Source organism: Tupaia chinensis, unplaced genomic scaffold (genome assembly GCF_000334495.1).
Source record: "Tupaia chinensis unplaced genomic scaffold, TupChi_1.0 Scaffold139513_1, whole genome shotgun sequence".
Classification (NCBI taxonomy): Eukaryota; Metazoa; Chordata; class Mammalia; order Scandentia; family Tupaiidae; genus Tupaia; species Tupaia belangeri.
The window spans coordinates 2,799-17,274 of NW_006199398.1; the positions used below are offsets into that span (position 1 = coordinate 2,799).

Consider the following 14,476-nt stretch of genomic DNA (forward strand, 5'->3'; position numbering starts at 1 on the left):
TTACTGATTGGTAAATTTATATTTTTAAGTGCCAAAATATTTCAAAAGTATTATAAAAACCTTAGTAGCCAAAACGATTTTGTTTATGACAATGTATATGTAAAATATACTTTAAAAATTTTAAAATTATCTGCAGTAAAGATACTGACTTAAATTTCCTGTATCAAAATGAAAATAGCTGAATAAGACAGGATCTGTTGGGTTACTGTCCGCAGATTTCTTATTTTAGACCTGAATGAAGGTTCCCAGTCATGACACTGTGTACAATCACGTGTAGGCTCTGCGTCACTGTACTCTGCTCCTGCCGTGCACTGCTGGTACGGTGGGGAACTTCACGGTGTTCATCACAGAAATTATAAGTCGGATCTACTTAACGTATCAGAGAATGCTGGTTTGGCCAGAGACACCCTACTCGTCTCATTACATGAACCTGTAGACATTAATTCCTGAAGAGGCAAAGGCTTTTGTCCTTTTCTCTAAGTAACAAAAATAAAATTATACTACTTGCAGACTATATCATAATTTAAAAGATTTTGAAAATGTTTTTGAATAGAACTTATAACTGAAGAAACTATCTTGATGAAAGAACTTGAACTAATTAATATTTTTCTATTTTTATCTGGTTTCTTAAGAATAATATTGACATTTATGCTATTCATGTAAGACCGAGCGTCTCTCGTTGCTATTATGAAGAGTATTGCATGTGTATTTTTCTCCCAGCATTACTAGAAAGGCAGAACCTATTATCTGCAAAGAACACAATTAGAGCCGGAGAGCAGAATGAGGCCAGAGTCACCCCAAAGGGAAAATCCCTTTCCTTTTTCTAAAATAAACATGGTCATCTAACCCTGCCTTCAGTGACAGCAGGGTCCACAGAGTTCAGCTGTACACAGCCTTAGAAAGAGACTGGAATCTAGAGAAAGGAATTCTAAGCCAACTACTATTCTTATAAAAATAAAAGAACAGGCATTAAAAGCAACTTACAGATTTTTGTTTATATTACAGCTTTAAGATATAAGCTCTAATCATTCTTCTTACTTGCCAAATAATGTCTGAGGAAGAATATTGCCTCAGACTAAGGAAATACCCCAAATTATCAACGGCCATTGTGTAATAATGTGTCCCGCCTTCATCACTCTAGGCAAGGACCAGCACCGACGTTATCTCCTCGTGGTACTCACAGCCTATATTCTGTTTCGTTGTTTTTCAGGAATGTAATGTTATTGGTTAAATTTTCTTTAAACTCTTTTTCCCCAGTGAATTCATGCAGTGGAGCCGTCAGCCTTCATTGGGTCACAAGGGAAATACGCTGAGAGCGTCCTGCTGCTGTCACGGCTGTCACAAAGCACCTATGGATGAGAAACGCTATGCTTTGTCCCAGGGAGAGGAAAGGCCTCAGGACCCCTGGGGAGGGCGCTGTGACTCCATTAGCCTGGAACCTCGGGGACCTGCCCTGGACCTGGGACATCCCCACTGCTCCCTGGGGACTCCCCAGGACAAGGTCAGGGTGCTTCCTCCTGGGACTGAGGAACTGGAACTACAGGAAGGTCGAAAGTGAGAGAATAGCATCTCAGTGGCTTCGCTAGCTACTCCTGCCCGTTCACCCTTCCAAATGGGGGTCAGGAAGGCCCTCCTGGCATTTTTGCTCCACGTAAATGCCCAGAAAATTACTCTCCAGCCCGTGAAATATAACCCAGATTAGCAGATACTGTCTTGATTTACAGTGCCAGTGCTATAAGGCAAAAGCGGCAGGACCGCTGAATGGGCACCACTCCACGGCGCTTGCTGAGTGTGTGTGGAGAACTAACGCTCCGCGGAGCAGGCACCGACAACGAAGCCCTTTCCTAAAAGCTACGTACAGGGGGAGGCTGAGCGTGCTCAGGGCATGGAAGAGTGCAGCCCTGGGATTTTGGAAAAATAAAATATCTGGATGACAGGATAAAATGCATCTAGGTGACATCCACGTAGGTGCAGTGACAAGATAGAGGGCATTGGGACAACATCCATGTAGGTGCAGTGACAGGGGACTTAGAAAGCACTTTAAAAAAAAAAAGAGAGAGATTTTTGCTATCAGGTGTGTGTGCTTGCCAGAGAGACAGAGAGAAGCAGAGGGACAGAAAGTGAGAATTCACCCCCAAGGGGGTTGGCCACGCCACAATCCCTTCTCCTTCATTCTCTTCTCAGGAACTTGGACATGCACACACACACGCCTAGCATGAGGTTTAAGCCACCGGGTCCAGGACTTGAACCACAGTGGACTACATGGGAGTCCTGCCATGTAACCATTACACCATCTGCTGGTCCCTAGAATCTACATATGTATGTATCTTATTTAAATTATTAATGAAAAATTGTTTTAATACATTGCTTTGTGAAAACTGATTAGCCCCTCTGTGAAATGAAATTTTAAAACCCCATCCTTGTGCATAAATGCCAAATGGATCAAACATTCTTGTGCTAAAGAAAGACATTGCCAACCAGTAGTCATGGACAGGCACTAGAAGACAGCAGGCTGTATTGGAGTATGTGGGAGCTTCGCTGCAGCCATGTGGGAGTTAGTGGCACATACTGACATGGGCCCCGGGAAGGCGGATTGCTAAGGACACCCAGTCCTCTCCCAAGGAAGTCTCAGTGACTCCAGTCAGAATCGCTAACCCACAGACATACAGGATCATATCATTTGAAAAATCAGCTTTATTGGGCCAGCGGGTGTTGCAGAGGTGAAGGTGCTGGATCCCACAGAGCCAGTTGCATGGTTCGAGTCCCAGACTCAGCCACTTGAAAAACACGCTGGGCATGTGTGCGTGCATACTCCAAGTCCTGAGAGGAGACTGGAGGAAAAGGAATTGCAGCATGGCCATGCCCTGGGGAGGGGGTGATTTCTCACTTTCCCTTTCTCCCTCTCTGGTGAGTGCATATAACCTATAGAAAAAAATCAACTTTACTGAGTTATAATTGACATATACTAAAATAAACCCATTAAACACAAGCAGCTCAAATTGTTTTGATGAATGGAGGTACACATGTAACTACCACTGGAATGAAACAAAAAATAACATTTCCATCTGCCGAGCGTGTTCCCTCACGCTCCACACTCAGGTCAGTTCTTCCCTTAGACTCAAGCAATCATGGTGCCCACTGTCACTCGGCGTGGTGCCTGTCACTTGGTGTGGCACCTACTGTCACTTACTGTGGCAGTGGTTTCTTCTAGATTCACAGAATCTGCGTTATGTTTGGCTTTTTTTATCTCCACCATGTTTAGAAATTCACAACTGTTGGTATCTGCATTTAAACCTGTTTCAGCTTATTGTTAAGTAGTTCATTTTTAAAATTTATTTATGTTCCATGAGGTAGAGACAGAGAGCACAAGAGAGTGACAGAGACAGTTTCCATGCGTGCATGGTGGCTTAATGGGTATTAGCCATGCGAAGTCGCCCGTGAGGGCTGGAGTCAGCTCGCCATGGGAGTCCCACCTCTCTCCTGGAGCATGGCTGTTCGAAAGAGAATTCTGTCCAGATTGCTTGGACGAGAGTTCCACTCTTCACATCCTTGCATTTAATTTAAACCATTCTAGAGGATGAGTAATGTGACAAATGTCTCCATTATTTGGTGACAAATGGTAGTGATCACCTTTTCATGTGTTCATAGGACATTCTTATTAAATTTTGGTAAAGTGTTCAAATCTGTGTGCAATTCTTATTGGGTTGTTTTCATGTTATGAGGCCATGGAGGTTCATGGTAATAGGTCACACACGAGTGTTCTCATGTGCATGATTAATAGCATCAGTTAGAAGTTGGAAGGCTACATATATTTTTTTCTCCAAGTTTTGGCTTGCTTTTTCAGTCCCTTAATATTTTTTTCTCAAGAGACAAAGGTTTTAATTTTTATAAGTCAACATTATCAATTGTAAGTTTCATATACTATTTGGGGCATGTGTCCTATGTAAGACATCTTTACTCTAAATTCATGAATGTTTTCTGTTTTCTTCTACAACTTTTCTAGTTTTATCTTTTACATTTAGGTCAAATACCATTGCTGGTGAATTTTTGTATGGCATGACATAATATTTTAATAATAATTTAATATCCTTTTTTAAGATAGATTTTTCCTGTAAGATGTGTGTGATAGCCAGAGAGACAGAGAGAGTCAGAGAGCAAGAAATCATCCCCCAGTGAGTGTGGTCACGCCTTAATCCTTTCTCCTCCTGAGAGAGGAGTCTCAGGATTTCGGGCACACATGCACACGTGCCCAACATGAGTTTCACCCCTCTGGGTCCAGGACTTGAACAGCAGTGAGCCATGTGGAAGCCCAGTGATGTAACCATTATGCCATCTGTTGGTCCCCAATATCCTTATTTTCTGAATATATTTTCTATATGATTCTAATAAAGATAATCCTACTTCTACTATGTTTTCATGGTCTCCTTTTTTTTGAAAATTGGCTGTGAATCTCTTGGGTCTATTTTTGGATGCACTATCTGATCCATTTAGCTTCTATTAATGAAAATCACTCTGTCTCGACTATCACAGCTTTCCAGTTAGTCTCACATCTTTGCTTTTTCAAAATTGCTTCATCTAATTCAAAGCTTTGGGTTTCAATTTAAATTTTAGAAACAACTTACCATTTTTTTACATGCACGTGTCTCCTGGGAGTCTGAGTCTTCTGGCCCAAGACCATGATAGAGCTCACCATTTACCCAGCTTTCTTTAATTGCTCCTGAGACTATTTTGGTGAAAAATGTTTGTTTTCCTAATTTTGACAAAGGGTGTATGCTCTTGCCAGAGAGAGACAAAGAAAGAAAGAATGCAAAAAAAAAAAAATAAAAAAAGAAAGAAAAAGAAACACAACAACAACCAAAAAAGCCCGCGTGGGTGTGGTCACGCAACAGTGCCTTCTACTCCATTCACCCTGTTTTCAGGATTTTGTGCCCGTACACACACGCCCAGCGTGCTTCCCAGGGCACAGGGTCCATGACACGCACCAGATGGTCAGCCACGGGATACTCAGCCACCTTGAGCACCAGGCCCTAATTTGTAAGGTTTTAAAACGTTGCTAGAGGGTGTGTGCTTGCTGGGGGGAGGGAGACGGGCAGTGAGGACGCGCGTCCATGGGGGACAGTGGGCAGGGCACAGCCCTTTCTCCACTTCTCCTGTCGGGATTTTGACCAGGCAGGAATGTGCCACCAGTTTTTTAAGCCACTGGGTTTAGGACGAGAACCATGTGATCTGGAGCTGTCAGTTGGTAAGTGGGCAGTGGTAGTGGCTGCCCATGGGTGCAGACCCTGAGCCCTGAGCACAGGCCCAGGTCTGGACCCTGGTCGACCTGCATGTGCTGGGCCCGCACTCCTGGCTGTCTGGAAGGCCAGCACTGGTTACAGCATGGTGTGAGCATCTCTCCTCCCTCCTCTCTGCCTCAGTAAGTAGATAAACCCTGACCATATCCAGTGAGCTGTCCCGTAAACAAATGGCACGCTCACCTATGTGGCCGGAACAGGAGAGTGGTTCAGTAGCCTCGGTTGGCAGAATACGTTGTAGACCGTGAATTCTGCCAACTCACTCTCACTGCAAGGCTGCTTCTAGCTTGAAATCTGCTCTTCTTTGCCTCCCTCCAGTGGCCACCCCCGCTGCAGCTTCCAGGCATCAGAGCAGCAGCCAGGCCCGCTGCCTCATCTGCACTGCTGTGTGGGAGGACTCACGTTTCCTTCAGAGAGGGGTCACTATTACCTATTTATTCTCAACAGAAACTACCAATATTCTGAGACAATTTAGGTCCATCTCTAACATGCTAAATAACAGCCAACTTAATTATAACCAGAAACCACGATTTCAAAAAATAAGTATAAAATGTTCTGTACATATTAAAAAAGAAGAATTTGTTGTCCACACACCTGTGGATCTGAATTAAAAGCGGAGTTACCCAGAGACAGGAAAATGGTCCTGTAGGGAAGACATGCAGGAGAAGGCAAAGACAGCGAACAGGAGACGTGAGGGCACGTGGGCAGGGCCGGTGACCGAATGCCAGCACACACAATTCAATTACGTCATAAAGATAAGATGAAATCAGAGGGTAGGCCACGTTCTACAGTTACAGCATCTCCGACAAGGTGGTGAGATGACCACTGGAGGAGACCAGGCCACCACGCGCCTCCCATTCTCAGGACGAGTGCACTGCTCAGGCTAAAATGGTGCAGGCCGCCCAGCTGGAAGCCAGGCTGTCACAAAGCATCTGCCTGAAGGATGGGGAGAGGGAGGGACTGAAACAGCCTAGAGACAGGACCTGGGGATGAAACAAATGCCAACTATTTCTCATTCTCAAGCTGTTATACTTTGAACTGATCTGTATTATTTTGATGTATTTATTCAAAGTGACATATTGACAACTTTACCACTAAGGAATAGACTTTGTTATTTATTAGAAATATGTTACAAAAATGGGGACCAACAGATGAGGCAATGGTGAGGTCACTGAACTTTCACGTGGTCAACCGTGGTTCAAGTCCTGGACCGTGTGCATGCCCAAAAGCCCCAGCGGAGGATGGAGCAGAAAAGATAGCAATGTGGCCATCCCCTGGGGGTGGTTTCTCGCTTTCTGTCTCTCTGGTGAGCACATATGCCTGATAACAAAAATCTACACAAAATAAAAGAAATAAAAAAGAAAGAAAGAAAAAGAAATATGTTACAAAAATGGAAAATAATCTGTTGATAAGGGAATGGTAATATTCATGACTGGATGGATATATCGTACACTGTATTCATGCTGGGCAAGTTCATTTTGTATGCTCGAAAGATCTACAGTGATTAAACATAAAAATGTAAGAAAACAAAAGAAAGAAAGAGAAGGAATGTTACTAAAGCAAGGCCAATCCTGTCCACCAGCTCAGCAACAAGCACTCTGAAACAGAACCAGGCCCAGGGGTGCGGCCGCTCAGGGCTGAGCATCGAGTCCCGGCCCAGGGCCTCGAAGAACGCGGCGGAGCCTGGTGTGTTGGTGCGTCCAGATCTCTTTGGGAAGCAGAAACAGAGGGAAAGGGATCCTGAGACCACGCCCCAAGTGGGGTGGGGTGCGTTCTATGTCTCTCTCTCTGTGATGAAAAATAAAGGAATAAGGGACCAGCAGTTAGCGCAATGGCTATGTCACTGGACTCCCACGTAGTTGACTGCGGTCCACGTCCCAGTCCCAGTGGCTTAAAACTCAAGCCGGGCGTGTGTGCGTGCGTGCCCAAGATCCCAAGAGAAGAATGGAGGAGAAGGGATTGCAGCGTGGCCTTCCCCCCTGGGGGGGGTGATTTCTCGCTTTCTGTCTCTCTGTCTCTCTCTGGCGAGCGCATGTGCCCTATGGTAAAAAAATGAAAGAAAAAAAAAACCTCTCTAAAAAATAAAAAAATAAAGGAATAAAATAATAATTTGATCCATGGAGGGAACAGAGGACACAGGCCAAGGCCCCTGCCTCGTTAAGAAATATGTCACCACGGGGTGTTTAATTGCTCCTCTGAGACCCCTCCAATGCAGCTACTAGCAAGCAGGTCCAAGATGCTGTCCCTTGGGGCCCTCAACCCAGAAACCGTGTTTCTGGCTGACCTGAAATGTAAAGGGACCAGTACTTAAATAAGCGTGGGAAAGGTCTTTCCACGGCAGCTGGCAAGGACTTCTGTCGTGATCCTGTTCCCCCCGTGATTTAAACTCAGCTGGCGTTTGAACATGACACTGCTCTGCCAAGAACCAAAGTGAGTATCTGTGGACAGAGCTGTCTACTGTCTGTATTTTTGTGAAATCGGGGCCTGAGTCGGGTGTTTGAACCAAGAAACATATTTAATTCTTCTATAACCACAGCCCGAGAAAAAGCCCACCCATGGGTTATAGTTTAATTCAAAACAGGAGAAGGTGGGACCAGCAGTTAGTGTAATGACTATGTCGCTGTACTCCCATGTAGTCAACCGCAGTTCAAGGCCTGGCCCCGGTGGCTTAAACTCACGCCAGGTGAGTGTGCGTGCATGCCCAAGATCCTGAGAGGAGAATGGAGAAGGGATTGCGGTGTGGACATCCCCTCTGGGAGGTGATTTCTCACTTTCTGTCTCTATGTCTCTCTCTCTGTCTTTCTAGTGAGCACATGTGCCCTATAGAAATAAACCTCTCCAGAAAAAGAAAAAGAAAAAAGAAACAAAAACAGGAGGAGACTATTTGATGATGCACGTTTTTCCTTAAAGTCTTTGTTTCATTATTTATTGGGAGAGATAGTGAGAGAGAGGTGGCCCTGACAGGGCCTCAGCCCACGGCAGGCACCCCGTCCCTGTCCCCCCGTCCCCGTCCCCAGGCACGCTGGGTGAGCTCGCCTTCCCGCAAGGCTCCAGTGCTTCTGGAGGGTCCTGCCCCGGCACACCTGGGCTGTCCTGACACCCCAGAACACGTTGCCGGCCAGGTTCCTCAGATGTCTTCTTCCGTGTCAGACACATTCAGACTGCAGTCCTGACAGGTCACTGCACTCATCTGGATATGCCGTCACCAATGCGACTCGAATGTTCAGTAGGTTTTGGGAAATTGTTTTAGAATGTCTGTTTTATTAGCATGAAGTTTTAATTAGCAAATTGGTTTAAAAATGAGCTGTGAAAATGTCTCACTGTATCTGGGTGCTCTGAGAGACCGTCCATGTGAGGGTTTCAGCTGCTTGGTCAACGTTCTCACTACATTTGAAAAAGCACGTGTGGCAGACCAGAGAGCAGGGGCTTCTAAGGCGAATCTGAAGATCCTCTCTCTCTCTGGTTTCAAGACAGCGCTTTGGGGTCTGCATGGCCTGGAGCAGCTTCGTGTGGGCCCAGCTGTCCCAGGTGCTGGGTCTGAGGGATCCCAGGACCTGGGCTTTGGGGCCAGAACTTGCCCGGGCAGAGGCTAGTCCCCACACACTCACGAGCCCCCGGTAAAGGAGCCCCGTTAAAGGAGCTACCCAGGGCAGGGCCTCCATCTGCAGAAGGCGTGGACTCTTCTTCCCCACCTGGTTCCTCATTACACTGCGGCGTTTACACACCAGCCTGGGCTGCTGCAGATGCTCTTAGCCCAGAGTGGAAGACCCAAAGTCTCCCTAGGGACGTCCTCCTCCCTGCCCTCCCTGTGCTGTGAGACTGGGGCCCTCCGCAGGCTACTCCCTCCCTCAGGACCTTTGACCAGAATTACTCAGCTAATCCCAGCAGAGCCTCCATTGTCACACCTCAATAGCAGGATGTCCCTCTGTGTGCAGAGCTGTAGCCCCTCCCAGAACCACCTGCCCACAGGGGTACACTGTCCCTCACCCTTAGTCTGCATGTCCTGAGTTTTCTCAGAATTCATTTCCTCTCTTCTCTTCCCTGTCCCTTCACATTCCTCAAAAAGTGCTTGCGTTTGAAGGCAATGCAACACTTGCATGGAGTAGAGTTCTTTTATGAGGAGAAATAAGGTTCTTATGGGGGAAGACATTCAGGAGAGTGGAAGAACAGGCAGTAGACTCCCACATGGTCGTCCACGGTTCAAGTCCCACACCTGATGGCTTGCTTTCTCACTTTCTCTTTCTCTGTCTGGTCAAATTGAAATAATAATAACGAATTAAATTAAATGAAGAATTCTTTTTTGTTAAATGTGAAAGTGCATGTAAAGAGACATTGACTGAATAAACGATAGCAACCGTGAGTGTTCAGGTTTGAGACACGACACCCGTGTATTTGGTGTGTGCCCCAGGCCTATCCACGACCACATGAAGTGTGCTTCGGCATGGGACAAGCTGTTTGGTCCCTCCGGTGACTTCCCCACGCTCTCATACATGTTGCTTTATTAACTCTGACATAGGTGATACACTTTTACATCATTGTAGTGTACTATAATACATAGGAATTGTTACAATTGTTACCTTTAAATATTTTTAAATAAAGCATCTTCATTGAAATTAGAATGAATAGTTGAATTTCCTTTTATGGTCCTAATCAAATCTTTGTATTCTTATAATTTCATTTGATCATTTCAAATTCATTTTTGAAAATGCTTTCTTCCATTAAATGATGAAACATTCCTCATGTGTAATGATAAAAATCTACATACTAAAACATACAAATATTCCAGGCGCTATGTTTGGAATTCTAAGTCGTAATTATTACCACCTTGTACTGACAGCCGGACTATCCCAGGCTGAGGCACGGTTCCATTCCATGTCAAACCCTCAGAGCCGCTCAGTGAGGCTTCTGCTGCTACCGAGAGACTTGAAGAAGGTACATTAGAAAGGACGAGGCACAGACAGAAAGTTCCAGGGTAAGCCTGAGCCACGTGGAGTACCATGGTTCTAAATAAATGTCTGTGAGTTTTCTTGCCTCAGAATTTTTATGAACGGAAAGCTTAAGTCAAATTAAACGTAACAGCTAAAGAGAGACCACAGATTCAGGCCGAGGAGTCGAAGAAAGGATGGCCAGGAGAGGATGGGCTGAGACCCGAGAAAACGGCTGCTCCGGGCAGGCCCTCTTCTCACGTCCTGTGGCTTTATGAGGTCCAGAGCAAAATCCAGACGAGCCTGACCTCGTCTACAGAGCCCAAGACCCTGGCCTGCCCTGTGTGCACCCGTGGGAGGGGCACACACCTGCTCTGTCCCTATCTGGTCTGCCTCTGGGAACCAGCAATGAGGACAGAGCCCCCAGGTCCTGGGGAAGCCACAGGGTGTCCCAGTGAAGGGAGGCCCGGAACCTCGGCTTCTCCCTGCTGTTCTTAGAGACGTGGAAAGTTCTTAGAGACGTGGAAAAGACGAGCGCTCTCCTACCTCCTTGTGAACTTAGCATTTTGTGAAACGTGGCTTACTATTCTGGGATTGGAATCTTTTCCCTATGCCCACCTCTACAGGGCCTGATCAGTGACAGATAAGTGGCATTGATAAATTGCATTATTTACAGCATTAATTAAAAATTGTCCTATGGAAAATCAAAGCTTTCTTTTCTTCAGCCATGAAGGTACAGCTTCTATTTCATCTACAGTTGTTGGGGAGATCGTTAGCCAAATAAGGTCTGATGTCTTGTAGATTAAACCCAAGAAACATTTCTGTTAGAACATCCACTAGGTGGCGCTCTGCTTCCCGTGCTGGACACTCCCAAAGGGCCTGCAGAGGTTCCAGTTGGACCTGGTGGCTTGCTTTCGCACTTTCCCCTTCTCTCTCACCCTGTCTCCTTCTGGTCAAATTAAGATAAATTAATGAATAAATAAAATTGAATAAATAAATAAAAACAAGTTTCTTAAACAATGAAAAAAGCTGAAAGTGCCACTTAACTTCCAGTGTCTGGCTTGTTCCTCTTGGCATAGTTTTTCTTCCCAGTCCTTCCATCTTGCCTCCAATGATGAAGCTTGATCCTTTTTTGCGTCTAAATAATACTCTTTTCTGTAAGATTCTGTGTTCTCTTTACCACAGTTTCATTATCTGTTCATCAGCTGATGAACACTTAGGTAGATTCCAAATCTTGGCTACTATTGTGTGTAGACTGAAATTATAGTAAAAAATAAATAAAATAGACGAAATAACCAAACTAGTACTTCCTATCATTAAAAACACATTTAACACTTAGTGTTTAGATGCTAGGTAGTATCATTTAAATACCAGATCTTGGGACCAGCAGTTAGCATAATGGCTATGTTGCTGGACTCCCATGTAGTCGACTGAGGTTCGTGTCCCGGACCCGGTGGCTTAAAACTCACGCCAGGCGCATGTGCGTGTGTGCCCAAGATCCCGAGAGGAGAATGGAGGAGAAGGGATTGCGGCGTGGCCATCCCCCCTGGAGGGTGATTTCTCGCTTTCTTTCTTTCTCTCTTTCTTTCTTTCTCTCTCTGTCTGGCTGGCAAGTGCATACACCCTATAGCAAAAACCTCTCCAAAAATAAATAAATAAATAAATAAATACCAGATCTTCATAATATTTGAATTAAATTTTAAATATCAACTATTTTCTCCATATTTTCCTGCTCAAAATTGTATTTCATTCACAATACAAATTCCTTCTCCTTTTTTATTACTCTTATTTCATTTAATCTTTTCATATATTTCCCGTACTTTTCTGTGCTTTGCCTTAAAACACATAACAGAGAAGTTGATAGCAATTTTTCTGGAGTGAAACAATCCTAATTCTTCTCATGAGACATGTTGTTTTCTGGCTACTGCTGTGTTCGGTAGCACTATGTGAGACAGTAAACAGGGACCGACTTGGCCGTGAGGACAGAATGGCATCTGGCAGAGGCCCTAACACGGACTGGAGCCCAGTGATGAGATCTGGTAACATGAGTGCTGAGACAGGGATTCTTAACGTAGATCATGGATCACATGAAAGTGAGACTTCTGTTTCTCAGTTGTCTTTGTTCTGATCTGAGAGCTCCCTGGTGCGTGAGCAGATTACACTTAGATTGCAGATTATCAGTTGAGGCTAGAGGGGCTGAAGGAGCAATCCCACCTATGTTCGTGGACCCACACTCAGAATTAATTTTTACGTAAGCCTCTCCAGATATCAGAGACAAAATATGATCTCAGAAAAGTTAAAGAATGATAAATATGAAATTGCGTGTAAAGACACGTGTACTTCCAGCAATGTACTGACGTCACTGGACCAGAACAGGCCGAAAGCAGGCTGTGCGTAGTAACCACCTGAACAGTCAAAGCAAACCCATCCCAGTGTAAGAAGACCAGTCGGGTGTTCAGATCTTTGCGGAAAATCAGGAGCAGTCTTCCCCAGGCCCTGGTAACTGCTGAGAACGTTTTAGCTGACTCTTCGTCATGTGCTAAGAAACATTGGTTCTGAATATAGAATACCTAATTTATCTTAATTTATCTACTTTTTAGATGTATGGTATCTGAAACTTATGGTGTTCAAACAGCCCATTTGCAGCGATAATTAAATGAAGACACAAAAAGATCATATAATTTTTAATCCAATATTGTTTTTTAAAGGAATATTTCATTTACTTTTATTTATTATTATAATTATTTAATTTGACCAGAGTGAGAGAGAGAGAGAGGAAGCAACATAACCAGGTCTGGGACTGGAAACACATTACGCTATGGGGGAGTTTAGCGTCTTAACCACCATGCCAACTGCTGGACCCAAATTCAATATTCTTACCATATATGAAAACAAGCAAATAATTATTTCACTCTATTTTAGCAAAGTACTCATCAAATTATAGAAAAATGTAAGCGCAGTCATTGACTAAAATGTTGTGTATCTGTACTACGATATATCAGTCAGTGAATACACAGCTCCGCAATGTTAGTGTGGGCATCTCCCCCTTGAAATGCTTCCGCTACATTTAGTCCTGTCAGCTTCTATTGTCCCAAATATTATTAGTCAGATATGGCTCAATGAAGACACCCGAAAATACCATGCAATTAACTGAGTGATTAAGATTTCTAATTATTCATATCTATTTCCATTGGATATGTGTGTGCATGTAGAGAGAGAAGGAACCTATACCCAGGCAATTTTCAAGTCAAGAGATAATATTAACATATTGACGGAATTCCTTTTGCCTATACTTTCCTTCCTGATCTCTGGCGTAGTTTCCCCGTGATGGCTGTGGAAGAACACCAGCCTGAGAATGGGATCGTTCTGGACAGAGGATACTGCCTGGAAGAAAGAACTCCATCCTGAGGGATCCATGCCGTGAAGCGGTATAAAAGCAATAATGACGTCCCCGAGTACACACACACACACACACACACACACACGCGCGCACACACTCCGTGCTGTCTCTTATCCGCACACAGATCCATTTAACTCTCAGCTGTTCATTCTGCCCAGGCCCGCCATTCAGTCCCTAAGCAGAATGAACCACAGCGTGGTGACCGAGTTCATAATTCTGGGCCTGGCCAAAACACCTGAACTCCGGGGGCTGCTCTTCCTGATCTTCCTCTTGGTCTACCTTGTGGCTTTCCTTGGCAACATGCTCATTGTCGTCGCCATCGCCTGCAACACCACCCTGCACACCCCCATGTACGTCCTCCTCCTGGCACTCGCCATCGTTGACATCATCTGCACAACGAGCATCATGCCCAAGATGCTGGGGACCATGCTGGCCTCCGGCAAGACCATCTCCTACGGGGGCTGCATGTCTCAGCTCTTCTTCTTCACGTGGTCCCTGGGGGCCGAGATGGTTCTCTTCACTGCCATGGCCTATGACCGCTACGTGGCCATCTGCTTTCCCCTCCGGTACAGCACTATCATGAGCCACTGCACGTGCGTGGCCTTGCTCGGCACCGTCATGGCCATCGCAGTAACCAACTCCTGGGTGCACACAGGTCTCATCCTGAGGCTGACTTTCTGTGGCCCAAACACCATCGACCACTTCTTCTGCGAGATCCCGCCGCTGCTGGCTCTGTCCTGCAGCCCCGTGAGGGTCAATGAAGTGATGGTGTACGTCGCGGATATCACCCTGGCCGTGGGGGACTTCGCGCTCACCTGCATCTCCTACGGCTTCATCGTCGCCGCCCTTCCCCGCCT

General features: G+C 45.3%; 1 protein-coding gene across 1 annotated transcript in view; it reads left to right on the plus strand.

Annotated features, from left to right (window-relative positions):
- The first annotated feature begins 13,802 nt into the window (after positions 1-13,802).
- The window catches only part of LOC102496070 (olfactory receptor 13G1-like), a 3,127-nt gene continuing 2,453 nt past the window's right edge, over positions 13,803-14,476 (plus strand). Inside the window, exon 1 of the mRNA XM_006162034.1 lies at positions 13,803-14,472. Coding sequence (XP_006162096.1) covers positions 13,803-14,472 — 670 coding nt within the window. The remainder of the gene's footprint in view (positions 14,473-14,476) is intronic.